The following is a 19,473-nucleotide window of genomic DNA, read 5'->3' as shown; positions in this document are numbered from 1 at the left end:
TGTTTGGCGATATCATGGAACTATACGCGGCTTGCGAAAAGTACCTCATGAAAATTAATTAATTACAGCCAAACTAAGGCCCATTCAACGGAACCACTACTAGTTCAGGGATGTGTTCACCATTCCGAAGGCCATAAAAAATACGGCATTGAAAAAGGCGGAGCAAGTTTCGTGGTCTCCCCTTGTAAATATTAAATACATATTGCCTGGAAACTATGGGTGATACAAAAAAACTAAGGCCAGGTTTGGATTCGGCACATCAAAATCTATAAAGATCAGCTATTAAAATAAAAAAAGTTTTCAAAAAACATGTTTTGTTGGCCTATGCTATTGAAAGCATTTACTATAGTCTGTAAAAAAAAGTACACCAAAATTTGAGGAGCTCTAACATCCAAAAAAAGCAGCCAATTTTAAATCTGCAAAAACCATCAGAGTAACTTATCATTTCTGCTTCAGATGATACAATTCTTGACATCCTGGACTACATATTATTTTTGTTATACCTGATTTTTCCTATAAAAAAAGTGCCCACTTTTTAATGTAAAATTATGCTGCCTAACTTTGAGCACTTATTATATTGTTCCAATGACTAACAATTTAAACATGAGGAAGCTAAATCCATTCCTAAATGAATTCTGAATACATATTGCTTACAGGAATAAAAATTAAGTAAATGTATCACTCTAATCATATCTGGCCAAGACAAATCATCTTGTACAATAACAAAAATACATGACATGATGTCAGGGGCATAGAAGGCTCTGATATTCCCAACTAAAAATCTATCAACTCTCTTCAGAGATCAATATTTATCTTACTAATTTGAGAAATACTCATACACCCATGCATCGTATAGCGCAAGGGATGCCTTCCTCAGGGTCTTTGCACAATAAGAATTTGCATTATATGAGAGCGTTTTAACATTGGGAAGATAGGGATGCGTTCCTGGTAGCATAGGTGTTGAATATCGAATTTCCTCTTAACCATAAATAGTAGAACCCCGTATTTACGTTATCGGAATTTACGATTTCCCGCAAATTGCAAGTTTTTTTTCTGGGTCCCATCATATTTCCTATCTCTCCAACGTAAATATAACCCTGTATTTACGCCGTGTTTTCTATCGTTTTCCCGCCGTGTGCATCACGACATGCCGACTAAAAAAAATATTTGCCCACTAAAACAATTAATCGTGCATATCAGCCCTTGTAAACTCTCTTTTGGCTTCCTTACGTGCATCTGTATTTAAAAATACAAGAGAGAGATTCGTAATGAGAACTATTTTCGGGAAGAATTTGAATGTGGCGGGATACAACGCCACTAGCGTCGGAAAGTTGAACGACGTCATCTCGTTTTCTACCAGCAGTGAAAAAATTCACGATATGAAAGTAGGTGTTCTGAGCTATCCAGCTATGTAATAATTATAATGTAAGAACTCCTGAAGGAATGTTGACAATAATCATGTAGTCCATAATTTGATACTTGAGAGTTTGAAAAGAAACCAGACTTGATGAAACGTGATAAATGACGGAGGTATAAAATTTAACCGACAACTGGGATCATTTGCGACAACTTCATTCAACAGTTGCAAAGAAATTATGGGTTAATTAAATAATTTAAAAAACTTATTTGAACTTGAATTATCCTATTCAAATCACAGTGCATTGCAAACTATTGTAATTTACAAAAATTATGAAGTTGCACCACAGTCTGTACTACTTGATTGACGACGAGTAATTGAGATACTCGTGTGTTGCCAAGTTACCCTCAATTAGTACGGTAAATAGAATTTATAATGCTTGAAAATGGAAATTAAAGTTGAAAAACGCTCCGAATCCGGGGCCGTATTCTGTATTTCGTCGGTACCGCACCGGTCGGTTTCCCTTCTCAGCCCACCGACAGCACATCATTCCGTACCGACAACGGTTTCCATACCGACAACGGCAAATTCAGCGATTCAGTATCATTCAGTATGGTCGTCGGTATCAACCCAGTCGGTACGGTTCCCTCTCCTTCCCAAACAGGGAAAATCCGAATACATCCGGAGTTAAAAGTCATCTAACGTGTCTCCACCAATGAGAAGGGTAAAAACAAGTGAAGACTCATTGGCACAGTTTGTTGTCGTCATTCTCAATCTTTTTATTTGAGGAAATTACGACTTATTGCTAGATTAAGATAATCAATATTGGATAAGTTGTTAACAATGCTTATATAATGTGTGGTAGTAATGCTGTACCTACAGAATCGAAGGAAAAAATATTACAACATCACAATAAAGTTTGTATGTGATGGAGATCGTTGTTGCTGGAATGAATTATTGATACTATCCTTGAGATCGTAGTTTCTTTTTTTAAATATTGGTTCCGTAGAATGCAATTTATTCATGATTTGGTAATATAGTTGTCATTAAGTAAGTTCCGTCTAAATGTTATCAACGGAAGGTTATGCCATTGGCACCGTAGCAGACGAAAATAACATACCATGGAACGTGAACTTAGGATTCAAATGCAAATGTAAATGTCATATTAGAGGAACAAGTTAGGAAATTGTTATAAAAATATGGAGCTGGGTGTAATTAAAAGAAGTGTAATGACGAGGAAGTAAATAAATTGTGATTGAGTGAAATGCATATGTATAATTTGCGCATTCCAAGTGAGAGAAAATGATAATATTGCGGTAAACCTCATACTTATTAACAAATATCTTCTTTTATCATCAAGGGAATCAATGGCTGACGATGAAATGAAATATAGTTGCCTGTTACAAATGAAAGAAACTGATACCGTTGTGGCAAACTTCATACTTAAATAAAAAGATCTTATTTCTATGCCGAGAGAAACGCCAAAGTGATGATTGAGTGAAATAACAGTCGCCTATCCAGAGTGATATAAAGTGATAACATTGCGGCAAAACTCATATTGAATCAAAAATATTTTTCATGATGATAAAATAAAATAAAATGGTTAATTTCCACACACTTTTTTTATTAACGAACTACCGACCCGGTTTCGACAGAATATAAATTCTAATTCTTGGGCACTACGTGTCGAAACCGGGTCGGTAGTTCGTTAATAAAAAAAGTGTGTGGAAATTAACCATTTTATTTTATTTTATCATCATGAACATTAAACATTTCCACCATATATCGCCGGACACTGTGAAAAATATTTTTTTTATGTCAAAGGAGCAAATAAATGATGATAGAGAAAAATAAAGCCTATTACAAGCGAGTGAAATTTCACTTAAGAAATTTCACTTTATAAATGAGAGAAAGTCATTATATGTTAGCAAACCTCATGTTTATTAATCATTATCTTATATTTCTGTCAAGGTAATTAATATAGATGATGACACAGTGAATTATAGAGGCGTATTCGAAGGGGCAGAAAAAGATAACATTGGAGAAAACCTCATTATTTACTCGGTGATGAGGTAAAAACAAAATAAAACGTACAATGCGCACCGGGGAGTTCATGAAACCCACTAGTCGGTGGCCGTACCGACACCTTTTTGCTGTCGGTACGGCTACCGACGATCTCTCGCCCTCACGTCGGTGCCGCACCGATCGGGTTCGTACAGAATCGCACGACTTCTTACCGGGAGTCGGTGTGACGTCGCACCCGACGAATCGGTGCCGCACCGATCGGTTTGGAGTTACAGAATACGGCCCCCGATCCGATTGCCAGTCTCAACATTCAATACCGTGGTGAAAAATCGCGATGCCATTGTAAAAAATGCAAACATTAATCAAAACAGAGAAAATATGTGAAGAATTCGAGGAAAGAAGAATAAGAACGAATTCTAAAAGAGTAGTTTTTAGGTGCGAGATCTTCTAATGTCCCTGCAAATGGTGTCATCTAAAGGCCTGTTCACATAGTACATTAACCCTTGCGAGTTAATGTCTAAATTTATGAATGCACGAATGAACACGAGAATGCACCATGTATACACCCAACTTGTGCGAATACATTGACAGAAAATTAAACCTATTCAAATTTGGTTCATGCATTCATAGTCGGATTTAGGGGAGGGGCAGGAGCCCCCTCCTTCCCAGATGCTTAAAAACTAAACAAAATTTGAATACGGTTATCATAAGCGGATCTAGGGGGGCACGTGCCCCCCCCCCCCCAGACTCTTAAAAAATATGCAAGATTTTTAATACGGTCCCGTTATCATTCCATTCATTTTGCATTACGAGGTATCCTTGTGCCCCTCCCCCCAGAACAAAATCCTGGATATGGCCTTGCTTGTGCCCCCCCAGAAAGAAATCCTGGATCTGCCCCTGGCGGTCATCATTACGTTCGCTTTGTTTTGTGTATTACGGAGGCTCAACCATTTAATTCAATATTACAGTAAACTCTTGATTTTACGAAGCAGGATTTTACGAAGTTTTCGATTATACGAAGTGATATTGCGGTCCCGGTGAAAAGCCTATGCTAAATACATGGCGCTATTCGAATATACAAAGTTTCGATTACACGAAATTTTTTGAATTTACGAACCTCGGCTCGGTCCCTAGGAGCAAATGGCATTCGTTTATACGAACTACGGCGAAAAATTTGTCAACAAAACTAGTTACGCCGGCGGAAGTAGCTAAAAAATCAGCGCTTCCAACTGTGGTCCATCAAAAGTGCGAAATCGTAAATGATAATGCAACTTTGGAGAGAAATGGGTCGCCAAAAATCTCACTGTGGGAATTTAGGGGGAGTAGGAGTTCAGTTAAAATATCGCGGCTGACATTATGCCCCTATTTACGTGCCTGTTCGTAAACATAGCATCGACAATAATTCGTAGTTTAACATGTCAGGAAGGTCGCGCGGAGTATTTCGTACACCCCTAATTAACCCTTTGCACTGCTGTGAACGTACTTCGAAGACTACTTGACTACTTTTCGCCGAAGCACTTCGAAGGGTCCCTAATCCGGGACCCTTTCCTCGACGAGCTCACCCTCGCTGGCCCCTGAAACTGGGCTATTTTTTAATGCATTACCTGACGCAACCCTGGGTTTCAAAGGGCAAAGGTGCCATGGGGGGAAAAAGAGTAAAGTGCGTGTTACTGTGGGGCTGTGCATCAACCATACGGGCACGGACAAAATAAGCCCGTTGTCATTGGGAAATTTGAAAGGCCACGGTGCTTAAAACATGTAAAATTGGAAGCCCTCCCCGTTTTTAACCATGCAAATAAAAACAGCTGGATGACCAGAGAAATTTTCCAGCAAACGGTTATACGTCTACAGAGAAAAATTGCTGGAGAGAACAGCAAAATTGTTTCAATAATGGATAATGCCACCGTTCATAAATACGTGGAAGATCTAAAATTGGCTAATGTCCGAGTCCTCTTTTTACCCCCGAACTCGACTAGCAAGTCCCAGCCCTTGGACCAAGGCATTATCCAGGATTTTAAAGTCCTATACCGGAAAAAGCCTGAGCAGTATTACTTGCGATGGATCCTATCTATATACAGCCCTTGAGGTAACTGACTCACTCATGGATACAAATTCCCGACCACTTCCAGAAGTGCTGGAGAGCTGAAATTTGGCACGCGTGCGGGGAATCCGAAATGATGTGGAGGAAAAATCCGAAAACCGGAAGTTTCCGCCACGTGTCGTCGCTAGGACGACAAAATGGCCGAAATCGGGCTTTTTTCGGGGACAGTCTTTCGGTTTTTATTTTACTGCGCGCGAATGGTGTGTGTTACACGGATCAATAATGCATTTCCTGAAAGCTGATGAACGTGGGCATGTAATTACGTAATGTTGTTAATTTCTGCTTAAGAAAATTGCAGCCAAAATGGCGTCCAAAAATTCGTTTTTCTATTAAAATTTCATAACTTCCGCTCCCTTCGACTTAATTTAAGGTGTAGGATAACGAAAATGATTATTATATATGCTTTTAACATCGTCTACGAAATGTAGGTAACAGTTTTCTTTCGTCGTCCTTGGTTACTCAGAAAAAAATTAAAATATTCCGAAAATCACCGAAAATTACGATTTCCAAAAGATTAACACAAGATTATGTCAATTTAAACCTGACCGATTTCTTTCAAACTTTGTAGTTACATACACTTATTTATTGTCTTTCAGAAAACATGAACGTTTAATAAATGATTCAATGTATTTAACCGTGAAAAAATAAAAATGGCGGGCACTACTCACTTTTTTCGGGGACTGGTTTGGTTTTTATTGTATTACTCTCGAAATATGGATGTCGTAGGGCACACTTCTGTTCGATATGACTGTAAATGAATGTGACCATATAGTATCGTCATCTTTAAACCCCCCGAAACCCCCTAAAAAATTAAAATTTTTACAAAAGTAGCCTTTCCGGGTACTTTTCGTCACAATTCCGCCGCTTTTTCAATCCTTACCACTCATCGCTACGTTATTGATGTGGACGATTGATGACCGCTGGCAGTAAAAACCTATAAACCCCCGGTAAACCCTCATAAAACCCCCAAAAAATAAAATGTTGCATATAAGTCTACTTTTTGGGTACTTTTCGTGACTATTCCGCCCCCAACGACTCATCCCCACGGAATTTATGTAAATGGATGGTGACCGCCAGGAGTACACACATTTAAACCCCCGGTATCCCCCTGAAATCCCTCCCAAATGTAAAATGTGTCATTTAGTCTCCTATTTGGGTACTTCTCGCAAACATTACGCCACACTACCCGTCCCCTCTCAGCTCTAGATCCGGAATATTTGGTAGGACGAGCAACCGTAAACCATACGGGAAAAAATACCAGAAACCCCCGATCACCTCCTGGAACATCGCTGAAAAAAAATAAATGAATTTTAAAGTCGCCTTTCCGAGTCGTTTTCGTCACAATTTAACCGGTGCCCCTACCACTTATTAAACCCCCCGAAAACCCCGTGAAACCTCCCAAAAAATTTCTAATAAATCGCCTCTCCAGGTAAAAGAATCGTCAGACCACTGTTCCGGACCCCTAGGACTTATCGGTACGGAATTTATGAGAACGATTTGTGACCACTGGTTTAACACAAGTATAAACCCCCGGTATTCCGTTGGAACCCCCTCAAAAAATGAAAAACTTGCCATTAAGTCTTCTTTTATGGGTACTTGTCGCCACTATTACTCCGCATGGCACTACCCTTTACAAGCATCGCTACGTGATCACTGTGGACGAATAGTGACCGCATGCGTAACACATTAAAACCCCCAAATCCCCCTGGGCACCCCTCTCGGTGGAGAAGAGCATTGATGAGGACTAAGCGGAGCAGCCGCGGGGGGGCTCCTCGACCCCAAGGCGGCGAAGCCGCCCCACAACGAGGAACGGCGAAGCCGTTCCGAGGAGTGACTGGCGTAGGCGAGGGGGAGCTTCAGTAACCCTCGGGCGGCGAAGCCGCCCCGACGTTCAAGCGGCGCAGCCGCTTTAGACTCCACCCATCTCAACTCACACACAACCCCTGGGCGGCGAAGCCGCCCTCCAGCGAGGAACGGCGAAGTCATTTCGAGGAATGAGTGGGGCGCCTCCCTACCCCCTGGCCGGCGAAGCCCCTCGCTGAGTTGAGATTATTCTAACTTTAAAAGTCTTCGAGCGACCACAAATGTAGACGGCGAAGCCGGAACCGGGGTTTTTAAGGGGCGGAGCCCCTTAACGAGCGCGCGGAGCGTGCGAGTCGGTATGTATACACTCACAATGAATTTTTCCGTATTACTCACATTTAGATTACCAATTCTGTGTTCTCCACATAGCGGTGCATAGGCGCTGTAATGGCATAACTAATGTGAATTTCGTAGCCGTTCCTTATGGGGAAGTGGTTTAAAAAAATCGCTTTTAGGTGTCCATGTCCTGGAAGCCCTTTTATTGCTCTACCTTTTCGTTAAGAAATGTACATTTAAAAATTTGAAGTTTTATTGCGGGTGTGTAATTGGGTCAGGATAATTGAACATGACGGGTAAATATAGCCGACACAATTCCCATTCGGAATCAATAAAAACGATACAACTGGGATGAATGGTACACGAAATATACGACTTATTAAGTAATTTTTATTTTTTTGGGGGGTTCACAGGGGGTTTTCGGGGGAACTGAAGTGCTTGTTCTGTATAACGCGGCATCGTTTACCTTGGATAAAAATTTCGGCTCTGTAGCTGTAGTGTAAGCATGCTTTTTCGACGGTGTCACCCGTTAAAATTAAATATTCGGCGTTCTCCTGGTAGCGGCGCGTAGGGGCACGAGAAAGACGTCAATCACCTGAATTTGGTGTCCGTACCACGTCGGGAAGTGGTAAAAAAAAATTCGAAAAATTTTAAAATCGTGTGTTGAGGGAATGCAAACTTCACGGCGGATGTGTTGTAAGTTACCAAACGTTGTAGGAGTCGCAATTTCAATGGAAATATATAATCGTTAATTACTCGAAGTTCGATTAACATATGGATATGAAAGGATAGCCAAAAAATTTAAAAAAAATTCTCGTATCTTGCATTTAAGTGAATTTGTCGTACGATTATTGCAAATTGGTGAAAAAAATTCCGAAATTCGGCCCATAAGAAAAGCATTGAAAATTTGAAAAAGTTAAAAAAAATACTTTAAATCAAAATTTTGCAAATACGAACACACCAAAAAATCAACCGAAAAATCTAGTATCTCATACGTTAAGGACTTATTCCTACAACGATTTAAAGTTCGTTAAAAAAAATCCAAAGATAGGCCCATAAGAAAAGCATTGGAAATTTTAAAAAATTATAAAAAGTACTTTAAATCAAAATATGGCAAAATAATTCACATAAAAAAATCGGCCATAAAATTTAGTTTCTGTCAGTGAAATTTCATGTTCCCGTGACATTTACAAGTAGGCGAAGAATGGAAAAAGTTTTAGTCCCATAAGGCTCCAATGTTAATTCGGATCGATATATCTCGAAAACCGATCGAGTTTTTCGAGTTTTCGGACTTTTCCCCCCGATGAATATTTTTTCTCCACGACCTGTAAAAATTTCGTCTTCCCAGCACGTCCGGAAGTGGTCGGGAATTTGTATACGTGAATCAGTCAGTGAGCTATCTGTCACACATCGGGTTGTATATATTATAGATTCATCTATTTTGCTCATGTGCGTTTGGATATCGATTTAGATATTTTTATTCATGATTATCATTCTTTCAAATCTATTTGCTACTTTTATAAATGGGAACAGAAATTAATAACATCCCGAAATGGACGTTGATACATGCAATCCGCGCCATAATATCTTTTCGTGTATATATTGGCCTTTGTGAATGAACAACTTAAATATCTTAAGTACTGGGCTCTATTTACCGCCAATTTATATTTCAGGCTTCTCGTAATGAAGACGCACTTCCAAGTCTAACAATGAACTTTCTTCTCACGCGCTTCCCCGTTCTCCCATGCTGGGGTTCTGTCTTTCCAAAGCCGTCCCTTCCCTCCTGCCGCCTTTGGCTGATCTTGCTGACACATCCCAAACCCCTCCTTCCCCAGCATTTCCCATTCACTCCATCCCTAAGGAGACTGAGCTTGTGTGCGTCGCAAAAAAATACGGCCCCCAAAAGTAGACTGAGGCAGAGCTGAAGGCCATTTCCCCACCCTTCTTTGTCCTGCCCCCTTCACCAGTCCTTGTGCTGACCACACTTCTTCCCTCAGACAATCCCCATCCCACTCTTATTCACCCCACCCACTGGGAACGTTCCCCGATTGTGGAGAAGGGCATGGTTCATCTTTACCTGCAACGGGGGAAAGTTATTAACCGGAGAGAGGCGGAAGAAGTATCTTCCACTATCGGGAAAATGGTGCCGCGCTTAAAATTGTCTCTCTTCTTCTCAGCTGACTTTTCAATTGAAATTAATTTCTTTGCTCTTTCCACACTATATTTATTTACGATTATGGCGCGACTATTTTTTAGTGCTAAAACTAAGAAAATCTTTTCTCTATGTCAATGATCCTTTGCCTAACTTTCAATACGGCGGAGAAAGGAACACGAAAACTAAATGAGGTGACGGTACAGGTTTTTGCGTGTCATTTTTTGGGAATTCACGCTAGCGAACCAATACTTAACCACGTTGAGAAATGATAAAACGTCTCTTGTAGGAAAACAATCAATGTGGATAATAACGTTTCTATCTATATTTCTCCGATACTGTAAGATGTTTCTCCTGTCGTTTTCCGGTTGGAACCTTGCTCCTGTCGGCATAAAAGGAGAGAAACATACTATATGAACAGGTCACCTCACACCCGGTATGAAGAATACAGTCCTGATGAAGAATTAAGTCTTTTATGGCAACGTCTGCGAAGATGATGGAACACAGTAGTCGGACGGAGAACTCAAACAGAATTTACTTCAAATATTCGCCAGAAGATAATCACATCCTACGTTATTTATGATCGTAATTGAATCTCAGTGAAAATAGAGCACATTCTGCTGAAAATACGAAGTAACTCGAAATATTAACTTACGAAGGTTATTTTGTAAACGGGCTAAGACCCTTGTTTTTCTTTTTTTCTCGTCACTGAGCGATAGAGGGCGACATAAATGGCGGTTAGGCCGGCTGCCGCTAAAATTCCGTGGGTGTCAGAAACAAATATCTATCTTTTGCATACTTAATAGTAGCTATTGGCTCCTAACCACAAATTTATAACTGTTAATTCTTATAATAAACATTGCAATTCATTATTTGATTACGTTTTCTAAACTGGTCGGGAATTTCTTTAGCGATCGTTGATGTTGAAGTATGAACAAGAAATGGGAATTTTATGGTGGTATAATTATTTAACGATTTTTCACATCATAAATCGATAGCAAAAAGCCTTTTCTATGAATTATACCGAGAATAACCACCGAAAGCATTTAAATAAGACCACTAAAGACAAAAAACGGCGGAAGAAACAAAAGCGAACATTTTTTTCGTGACTTATGAAAAAGGTTTGAATTTACGAAACTCGGATTTACGAAGTGCCGATTTTCCGGTCCCACTGATTTCGTAAAATCAAGAGTTTACTGTAATAAGTTTGATATAAAAATGAAAAGAATTTGGTGTAGTCATTGTTATATCTTGTTTTTAATCTCAAGACAAGATCGTTTGCCTGTCAGGCCCTCTGTGCCCCTCCCAGAAAAAAATCCTGGATCTGACCCCGCATGCATGTGTACATGTCCCATTCCGGTCCACAAAAATCATTCATGCAAACAGACATTAACTCGTACGTGTTAATGTACCATATAAACAGGCCCAAAGGCCCTTGAGAAAAGTGATTGTATTTCCCCACAAGATTGGGGATCGAAGATTCCACGGCATCTATAATGGTTGCGTAGATAGATTCAAAAATAGGCACAGTCTTGTATACAAGACAGTGAGTGGTGAAAGCAAAGATGTTAACATAGAGACAGCAACTCGGTGGAAAGAATCTGAATTGATTAGACTTCTGAAAGGTTACAGCCCAAAAGATGTTTTCAATGCAGGCGATTATGTTTTAATTTTTGCTGCCAGCAAAAACACTGTGCTTCAGAGGGGAGCAATTTTCTGGAATAATGCTTAGTGAACAATTACAAAATTAACATTTCCAAAGCCAGTATGTGAGTAAAAGTGAAAATTCTCTATTTCCCACTACAGTAAAACTTCGATTTTACGCACTTTGATTATACATCAAGTCTCGTTTTTACACAGCGACACTCAAGTCCGGCCAAAAAGCATAGGGAATTGCAATGGTGAAACTTCGATTTTACATCTTTTCTTGATTTTACGCAGTTTTTCAATTTTGCACATCATAACCCCAGCCCCAAAGATGCCGCTAATCTTGATTTTACGCAGTTGTCTTTCGACTTGTTTTGAAAATCCCGACTGGAGCAATATGAAGTTAGGTTATTTATTCGTCTCAATGAGTTGCAGAAAAGAATACAGGAACGGTTGAAATGACGTCGCGCTGTTGAGCGCAAAACTAAAAACATTTCAAATCTAATTATTGCATCCCCCTGTACCCTCTCAGTAATATTTCAGGCTCCTTTACGAATGCGAATATCGCAATTACCTCATTCCGTGGGCTAACTGTACGGGTGTGGTCCGTTGAACGCTACCAATGCTTCGGAGCACCACCAAGCGGTCCGTTATTCGCTATGGAGCGCTACAGGTTAAGCTGTGACGTCACGGCAAACGTCATACACCCGTTTCCCGCCTCGCTCCCGACCAGCTCCAGATGGTCCCCTGAAAACTTGGGTCAGCCGGGGAGCAAGCCAATTTTTGGCGGAAATTCTGAGGCAATGGAGAGTTTACTCACGTTGCAGTTGTTGGACGCTGGAGGCAAGGGAAAGTTGCTTGTGCGGCGCGCTTACCAGAACTGACTCAACATGTATCTCATTGTCAGTGGGTTTAAATTAAACATAGTTGGAACTTGAATAGCTAATAGCTGAACTCCGATTGGTGGCAAGCGTTTATTTTTAACGGAACGGAAGTTAATGCCCTTGGAGAATATCTCGCGTAGTCAATCGTCATGTAATCACTAAAGTCAAATTCAAGACGTGAGTGATAAGGCAGTCCCTTTAAACTCAGGAATGGCTTAGCACCATTAAATCGAAATACAAAAACTGTCCGATGTTGTTACCAGATATAGGGAAGCAAACTATTACACGATGAATCACACGGCTTGCGAGTCAAAGGTCCCGGCTCTGAATTCGCGGAAGAATGCCGACAGAGAAGCTATACCCGGTAGATTCAATCTACTAATGCTAAAATTTCATGGGAAAATGCTTTTTTAATGCGTAAAAATTATGAAGTGGGAAAACTGTTCCGGACTATTAATCATTTTTTTATTCATCACCGGCGGCATGATGGTAGTTTTCGGTTATCTAAATAGTTCACTTAAAAAAAGTGAATTAAACACCAGAAAATTCTGAACTTCCGAATATCCCGGGTCCTGTGTGCTCCGTATTATCTATGGTATACTATTTGGAAGGAGGTAACCAACAGCTGGGTTCATTAGCACCATGAAGTAAGGGCTGGGGGATAGGAACCCTATGTTGGCATTAGCCAGGTTGTAATGATAAGCTCAAAAGGGACCAGGACTTAACGTCCCATCTAATGGACAGAGTGGTGCACTGGAAGTGCCCTCCACATTACACTCAAGTTGGGATAGGGCCATCTCTGATAAGTTTCTGCTACTGCCAGGACTTGAACCCAGGCCCAGGGTGTAAAGCCTTTGCGATGTATTAGCAAAATTTTGCTCCCTCTTAATGGGGTCAATTTGGATAACTATCCTCAGATATCTCATTTTTTCAATCCCCCATCTTTGTTTGTCTGCCTGTGGTTAAACGGATTTCCTGAAAACTGCTTTTAATGAGAATATTTTTGAAAATTAGCTTCTTTGCGAGCATTTAGTATCACCATTCCGAAATTTCTCCTGGGTACCAGAAGTAACCTTAGTGCCAGAAATGCTGGCAATTCAACCATTTTGTTCAACCATGGGAAACATTGTTCAGGAATGCAATGTTGTTTCTCTTAAGGCAACACGTATTCTGTGGTGTTGCTTGTGAGTATATAAGATTATTAGGCTTCATTTTCTTGTCTCCAAATGAGTAATTGAATCCGGGAAACATATATCTGATGCGATTGAAAAGGATTTCATGCTCATTTACCATAAAACCTCACATGTGAGACTTTTTCTGGTTCCGGTTCAGGCTTAAATGAGAACTATATGTACAAAAAGGTATGACTAAGCCTTCTAAAAATAATGAGCAAGTGTTATCCTGAAAAGTATACTCCTCCTCAATACCAACTCTTGATTTAACACACTTTGATTTTACAGTGCCCACATTTCGGTCCCTCCAACTGCGTAAAATCAAAGTTTTACTGTATTTGCATTTTCCCGCAATTTACACTTTTTTTCTTGGGTCCCTAGAAAAGTGTAAATAAGGGGTTTTACTGTATATTCATATTAATAGCCTTAAAAAACCTTAATCATATAAACTTTTAAAGTTTAAAATATTTTTAAAGATAGTAGGCACACATTCAAAGACTTTTATTCACGTAAAAAAAATTCGTAAGTGCTTTTGAAATTCCCTCCTGTTATGCGGGTGGGCTACCATATGCTACCTCAGGGATTTGTAATGCATTTCTGGCAGTTGACGAATTTTCAAATCAGCCTAAAAACAATTATCGTGTCACCCAGGCCCCTTTGTAGCTCATCCAAATAACAGGCTAGTGCTAATTTGAATAACATTTCATTGCTCGCAGAGTTTGTGAATGACAAATCATAACTGGCTTTCATTTGAAGTCCCCTGAGGCATTAGCAGCCACGTGAAACAGTCTTTAAATGCCATGAAACCTGACCCAGTTTTCCTTCCCTGACAATGAATGAACGAGAATGCATTCTTTTCCAAAACAATATCATCTCGTCAACACTTAAAACTCATTAAGGGGGAAAGGAGCCACTTTCAATCACAGCTTGGAGTTCATCAGAAAATGTTGCGGAGACTGCACTATGAACACTTTCAGATTCACCTAATATCGCCGCACTGAAAGTACCTTCTTGCCGTTTACAAATCTGGAACCAACCGCAGCTAAATGTCTCGGAGCGATTACCACCCTCGTCTTTTTGTACAGATTCACAATGAACTTTCCATATGTGTTGACTGCTTGGTTGAAGTTGGTGCGGCTGAGGTCACTGATGTTTTAACTGTGTCTTTATTCAACATAAAGCATCCTGAGTTTAAACTTCCGAGCAATATCGCTTTGACGCTCTCCATTTTCAAAGCAATTGACCTCTTTCACTTTCTCTTCTAGGTTTATGGTTTTTCTTGATAACTTCTTGATTTTTCAACCCGTATTTCTATTTTTTGCCATTGTTGTCTTGGTTTTTACTCTGCATGGCTCTATTGAAATCACCTTCTACTGCTGCACTGTATTCCTGAGAAGCAGAAGGCCTACGACTGCTGGGAGGGAATGAAGCCATTGTGTTTGAGACTCTATAGCGGACCCTTTTATGTGTTAATGTTATTCACATGCAACTCAGCCAACACTCCATTTCTCCCCCGTGAATACAGATGACCTTGAAGGCTTTAGCGTAGACCCTCTACCTGGAAGTCAATCCCCAGATAACCTATGACGGCAAAAATTACGTCTCAAACCGTATTGCTTAAAAAAACTCATTTCCACTAGCTCTACACTTAATGATCTAAATTAACTATTGTCATTTTGTTAAGAAGACGAGATAAATTACTCAGGTAGGCTGGCTATCTGGACCCAATGACGAGTAATGCTTTTGGCCATTGCACAGCAATGGATTTCGATTAAGAAAATGGATTTCGATATACAAACAAAAAAGAAGATTTGAGGCAAGCAATACTATTAATATATGTAAAATGATAAAAATTTTGTGTGTACTTAGCGCAAGTTCACGTTTTATCATAAGAGCGTTGAAGTTTTTGATTAGGCTACAATGCGTTGAAATGTTTCCCCAAGGAACGAATTTGCACTATATCGAAATTGTGCTAATTGAAATTGCACTATACGAGGCATGGGAGTATTATGAATCAATTCCAAAATATTAATCATTCAAGTGATATTAAGTTATACAGGCGGTCCTCGACTTTCGTACACTCGACTTTCGTACAATTCGCACTTTCGTACGTTCAAAATTGACACCTTTTACTTGACTTTCGTACGCTAAATTCGGACCTTCGGACGTTGGTCTGTAATTTTTTTTAAATTCCCGCGATGTTTATTGCGCATCCCAACATTCAATTGTTTCAAATGGCAGTATATGCGAACAATACGAACGTATATAATGAAGGGAATTGTTGGTAGTTGACTCTAATCTAGGTGATTTATTTGGGAGAGAGACTGCCTGCTATAGGCTCCTTTATCAAAAGAAGAAGAAAGCCTTCATTGAAGATATTTTTCAAAAGAAGTTGACTAGACATCATCAAATAGCTTTCAATAAAACTAGTAAGATCTTCTATCTAATTGTGGTTTTTCGTTTGAGTGCTGTTTAATTCATGTGTACACCTTGAGCAACGATATTGCACGAAATATCACACGAATTCCGTTTGTCTTGTGTCTTTTTTTTAAAAACGTACGAAATATACGCGATCACGAATGTCACCTGCCAAATGTCGAATTTTGGTGTAAAAATTAAAAGGTATCCAGAGTGCGGATTCAACAACTACATTTTGTTATGCTTCTTGATATGTCTTTTTATTCATAATGGACCTAATAAGTGGAACGTCAACTTAAACGCCAAGAGGAAGTTTCACTCGATAGCCAATGGAGTTCTTGTTTTTTAAACTTTTATTTGCATTTTCTGCGTATATTCGAAAGAAATTAGATGATTTGAGGAGTTTTATTAACATATTATTAAAATTAAGTCAATTGAAATGAATTCCGTGAAAAAAAAGGTTGTTGTACGTATATTCCGCTCTTTTGGAACGTAACCCCTAATTAGTATGGAAGTCAATGGTTCGACTTTCGTACATTCGACTTTCGTACAAGTTTTCGGGAACGCATTGTGTACGAAAGTCAGGGACCGCCTGTAATTGCATTTGAGCTTGTCAACCTCTATAAAACAACCCTAAATATATTCATAGTCCCAAGAAGTTTGCAATTACATAACAGGTTTGACTTTATGAAGCTAAATGAGTGAATGAGCCATACCATCGTCATTCTTAATCATGAATGATGCTTCATCAACTCCCTCCGGCAGTTTTTTATGCTTCAGAATGACTTTCCTCCGTAGTTGGTGGGGTGATGGAAGCTGTGTTTCGTTCTTTTCAACAGGATGAGAAAGCAACATATCCCCAAAGACCTCTTGCATGGCAGAAGCCATCTTGCGCTGTTGCGGCAGTGAGCAGTTGTCTTCAATGGAAAGGATCACTGGATATCTTGAAATGAAAATAAGTGATATGAAATTACCATACATCCAGCACTAACTCCATCTTTCAATCCAATCATCCACATGATTAGTATGCCAAACAGGTGGCATTTACTCAATTATGAACGAAGTGGCATAGTGTACTAAAAGTCCAAGTCAATTCTTGTAAATATTTATAAACAATCAAGGAATAGAAAGCATGAAAAATGAACATAGTTAATACACACAAAAATTACAGCTATATCCGTTACTTATTAGACAGAAAACTGGACTGTGGGCGTTTTGCTAGTAGGGCATCAGGATTTACACTCAAAGCATAGGTAATTCTTATTTAAGGAGTTAGAGCGGCATTGGCTGAAGCCAAGTGATGTTCTCTGGCCACCTAATATTTACGAAAAAGAGTTGGCAAAAAAATTAAACAAGAGAAAACATAATTAGGAATGACATTTGATGCAATTTTGCACCTCAGCACAATGAAAATGTCAAAAATGATTTTTTAAAAGGTGTTTACAGGAGTCAAATTGACTATTGTCAGCATCAAAATAATATGCCACTATACTTTGCAAATTTATATCTTGACTTCAGCGCATGCCATAACAATGAAAAATGTGTCACTTTAAAGGAAATTTTATCCTCAATTCTGATTTATCTTTTTTTATTTTATGAAAAATTCAAAAATCAAGACACGTGAGTGCAATAAATGACTCTGTGCACCATAAAATTAGTCCTTTTGTCAACTTCATGAACTTTGTTACTCAACTTAGGGAAAAATACTATGTCAACAACATTCATCTTCCACGATAAGTTGCAAGCATTAGTAGAGATTAATAAAATGGCTTTTACATATTTTTAGAAAGCATATTTTGTTGTAAAGTAACAAAAATGTTTAAACATTATCTAGTCCTACAGTTTACCCCAAAAGAGAACTAAAATTGATAGAAACACTTCTTAATTTATTTGCGATTTTTCTATTATCCATAATCTATAAAAATATTTATATTTGTGACACTATTAATAACTTCCATTAATGTCATGTTGCCAAATGGGGCTGTGCCGGTTACCAGGAAGCAAAGTTATGCGTGCAAGTTGCAGCATTCTTTTGGTCCAGCGTATTTTTTTAATGCCCATATTTAATTGAAACCACATAAATATCATGTATTTTCGGCTACCCAGTTGGCTTCTCCGCGTGCGGATGGTCCTGACTCATGTGTAAGCTTCAATTAATGTCAGTGGAACCTTAACCGTGCACGTAGCGCAGACCGTCCGCGTCCATGTGAAATGGGCCTAGAGTGGTGAATAGATAGATATCGTTCGATGACGGGGACCGTAAATGATTGAGGGAACATTTCTTAAAATTACCTATTAAAATTGCCTATGGTGGGAAAGTTTCCTTCGTTCGAAAGGGGATCAGCTTAAGGTTGGAAGGCGATATTTGGTAGAACTTGTTCACTCACTTGGAAGGCTTCACAACTCCATTCATTTCTCTATGGAAATTGGGGGCAATACGTTGAATTTTTTAGACTTGACCATAGATATTAACTCCGGTACACATGAATTTTCAATTTTTAGGAAGCCAACTTACAGTGATGTTGTCATACCCAACGATTCGTGCCATCATCACATGCATAAAATGTCGGCATTTCACTCCTTAATACACCGCTTGGTCGCCATTCCCATGTCAAATGAAAATTTAAAAAAAGAACTATCCACTATAAAGTTAATTGCTGTTCAAAACGGGTATAAATCTATTACAATTGACAAAATCCTTAATAGGAAACTTAAAAAGCATGCAATGAAGACCGTCACAACCTTACCCTCAGCATCTCCTAACAGTGATAGACCTGTAACATCTTGGGGGAAAATACCATTCCTTGGCCCCCTATCTTATCGGGTGACTGGTATGTTCCCAAAAGATAAATTAAGATTAACATTTTATAATATGACGACTGTTGGCAATTTTTTATTTAATTCAAAACCAAAATTTATTGACAAGGACCAAAGCGGTGTGTATAAATTGTATTGCAATAAGCCTAATTGTAATTCTGTGTATATTGGTCAGACCGGACGTGCCATAAAAACTAGAACAAATGAACATATTAAGTGTTGGGTAAGAGGCGATTCAACCTCTAATTTTGCCAAACATCTGTTAGACTGCAACCATAGCAGTGATTTCAATGTCAAGGTTCTCCTCAATGTGTGTAAAGGTAGAAAGATGGATTTTCTTGAGCAGTTAGAAATTTTAAGAGCATGTCGAAACAAAAATGTAAGTGTGGTTAACGACCTTTTGTACCCCTCACACTCCTCCCCTTTATTATCAGTCCTGCTGGACTCGGCAAGTAAACCCACTGACCTTGAGGAAACTATTCCTCGTTAGCTTTTCCCCTCCCACCATCAACACCTCCTCCCTGTCTTAACCCCCCTCTCCCTAAGGTATATATATAAGCTCGCAAAAATTTTTGTACATTCACCTTGATAATGACAGTGTGTACTGCCGAAACCTGGGTCGGTATCAAAAACTCTTGTGGAACATACAAAAGTGTATTTTCATTATGTTTCGAAAGGGGAATTAATAATACTTATTTAAGCCATGCGCTACCTGCCAGCAGGGTACTCTGCTACCTGCTAGCAGCCTGCATCGTATCAGC

At 39.2% G+C, this 19,473-nt stretch overlaps 1 protein-coding gene across 3 annotated transcripts in view; it reads right to left on the bottom strand.

The window, feature by feature from the left end:
- The window catches only part of LOC124159594 (1-phosphatidylinositol 4,5-bisphosphate phosphodiesterase gamma-1), a 182,621-nt gene that overhangs the window by 104,997 nt on the left and 58,151 nt on the right, over positions 1 to 19,473 (bottom strand). For all 3 annotated transcript variants that reach the window (XM_046535512.1, XM_046535514.1, XM_046535513.1), the window contains one exon: positions 16,612 to 16,838. In XM_046535512.1, coding sequence (XP_046391468.1) covers positions 16,612 to 16,838 — 227 coding nt within the window. The remainder of the gene's footprint in view (positions 1 to 16,611; positions 16,839 to 19,473) is intronic.

The sequence above is a fragment of the Ischnura elegans genome, chromosome 5 (genome assembly GCF_921293095.1).
Source record: "Ischnura elegans chromosome 5, ioIscEleg1.1, whole genome shotgun sequence".
NCBI lineage: Eukaryota > Metazoa > Arthropoda > Insecta > Odonata > Coenagrionidae > Ischnura > Ischnura elegans.
The sequence above is the reverse complement of the archived record's forward strand: the minus strand, read 5'-3'. Positions and strand labels throughout refer to the sequence as shown.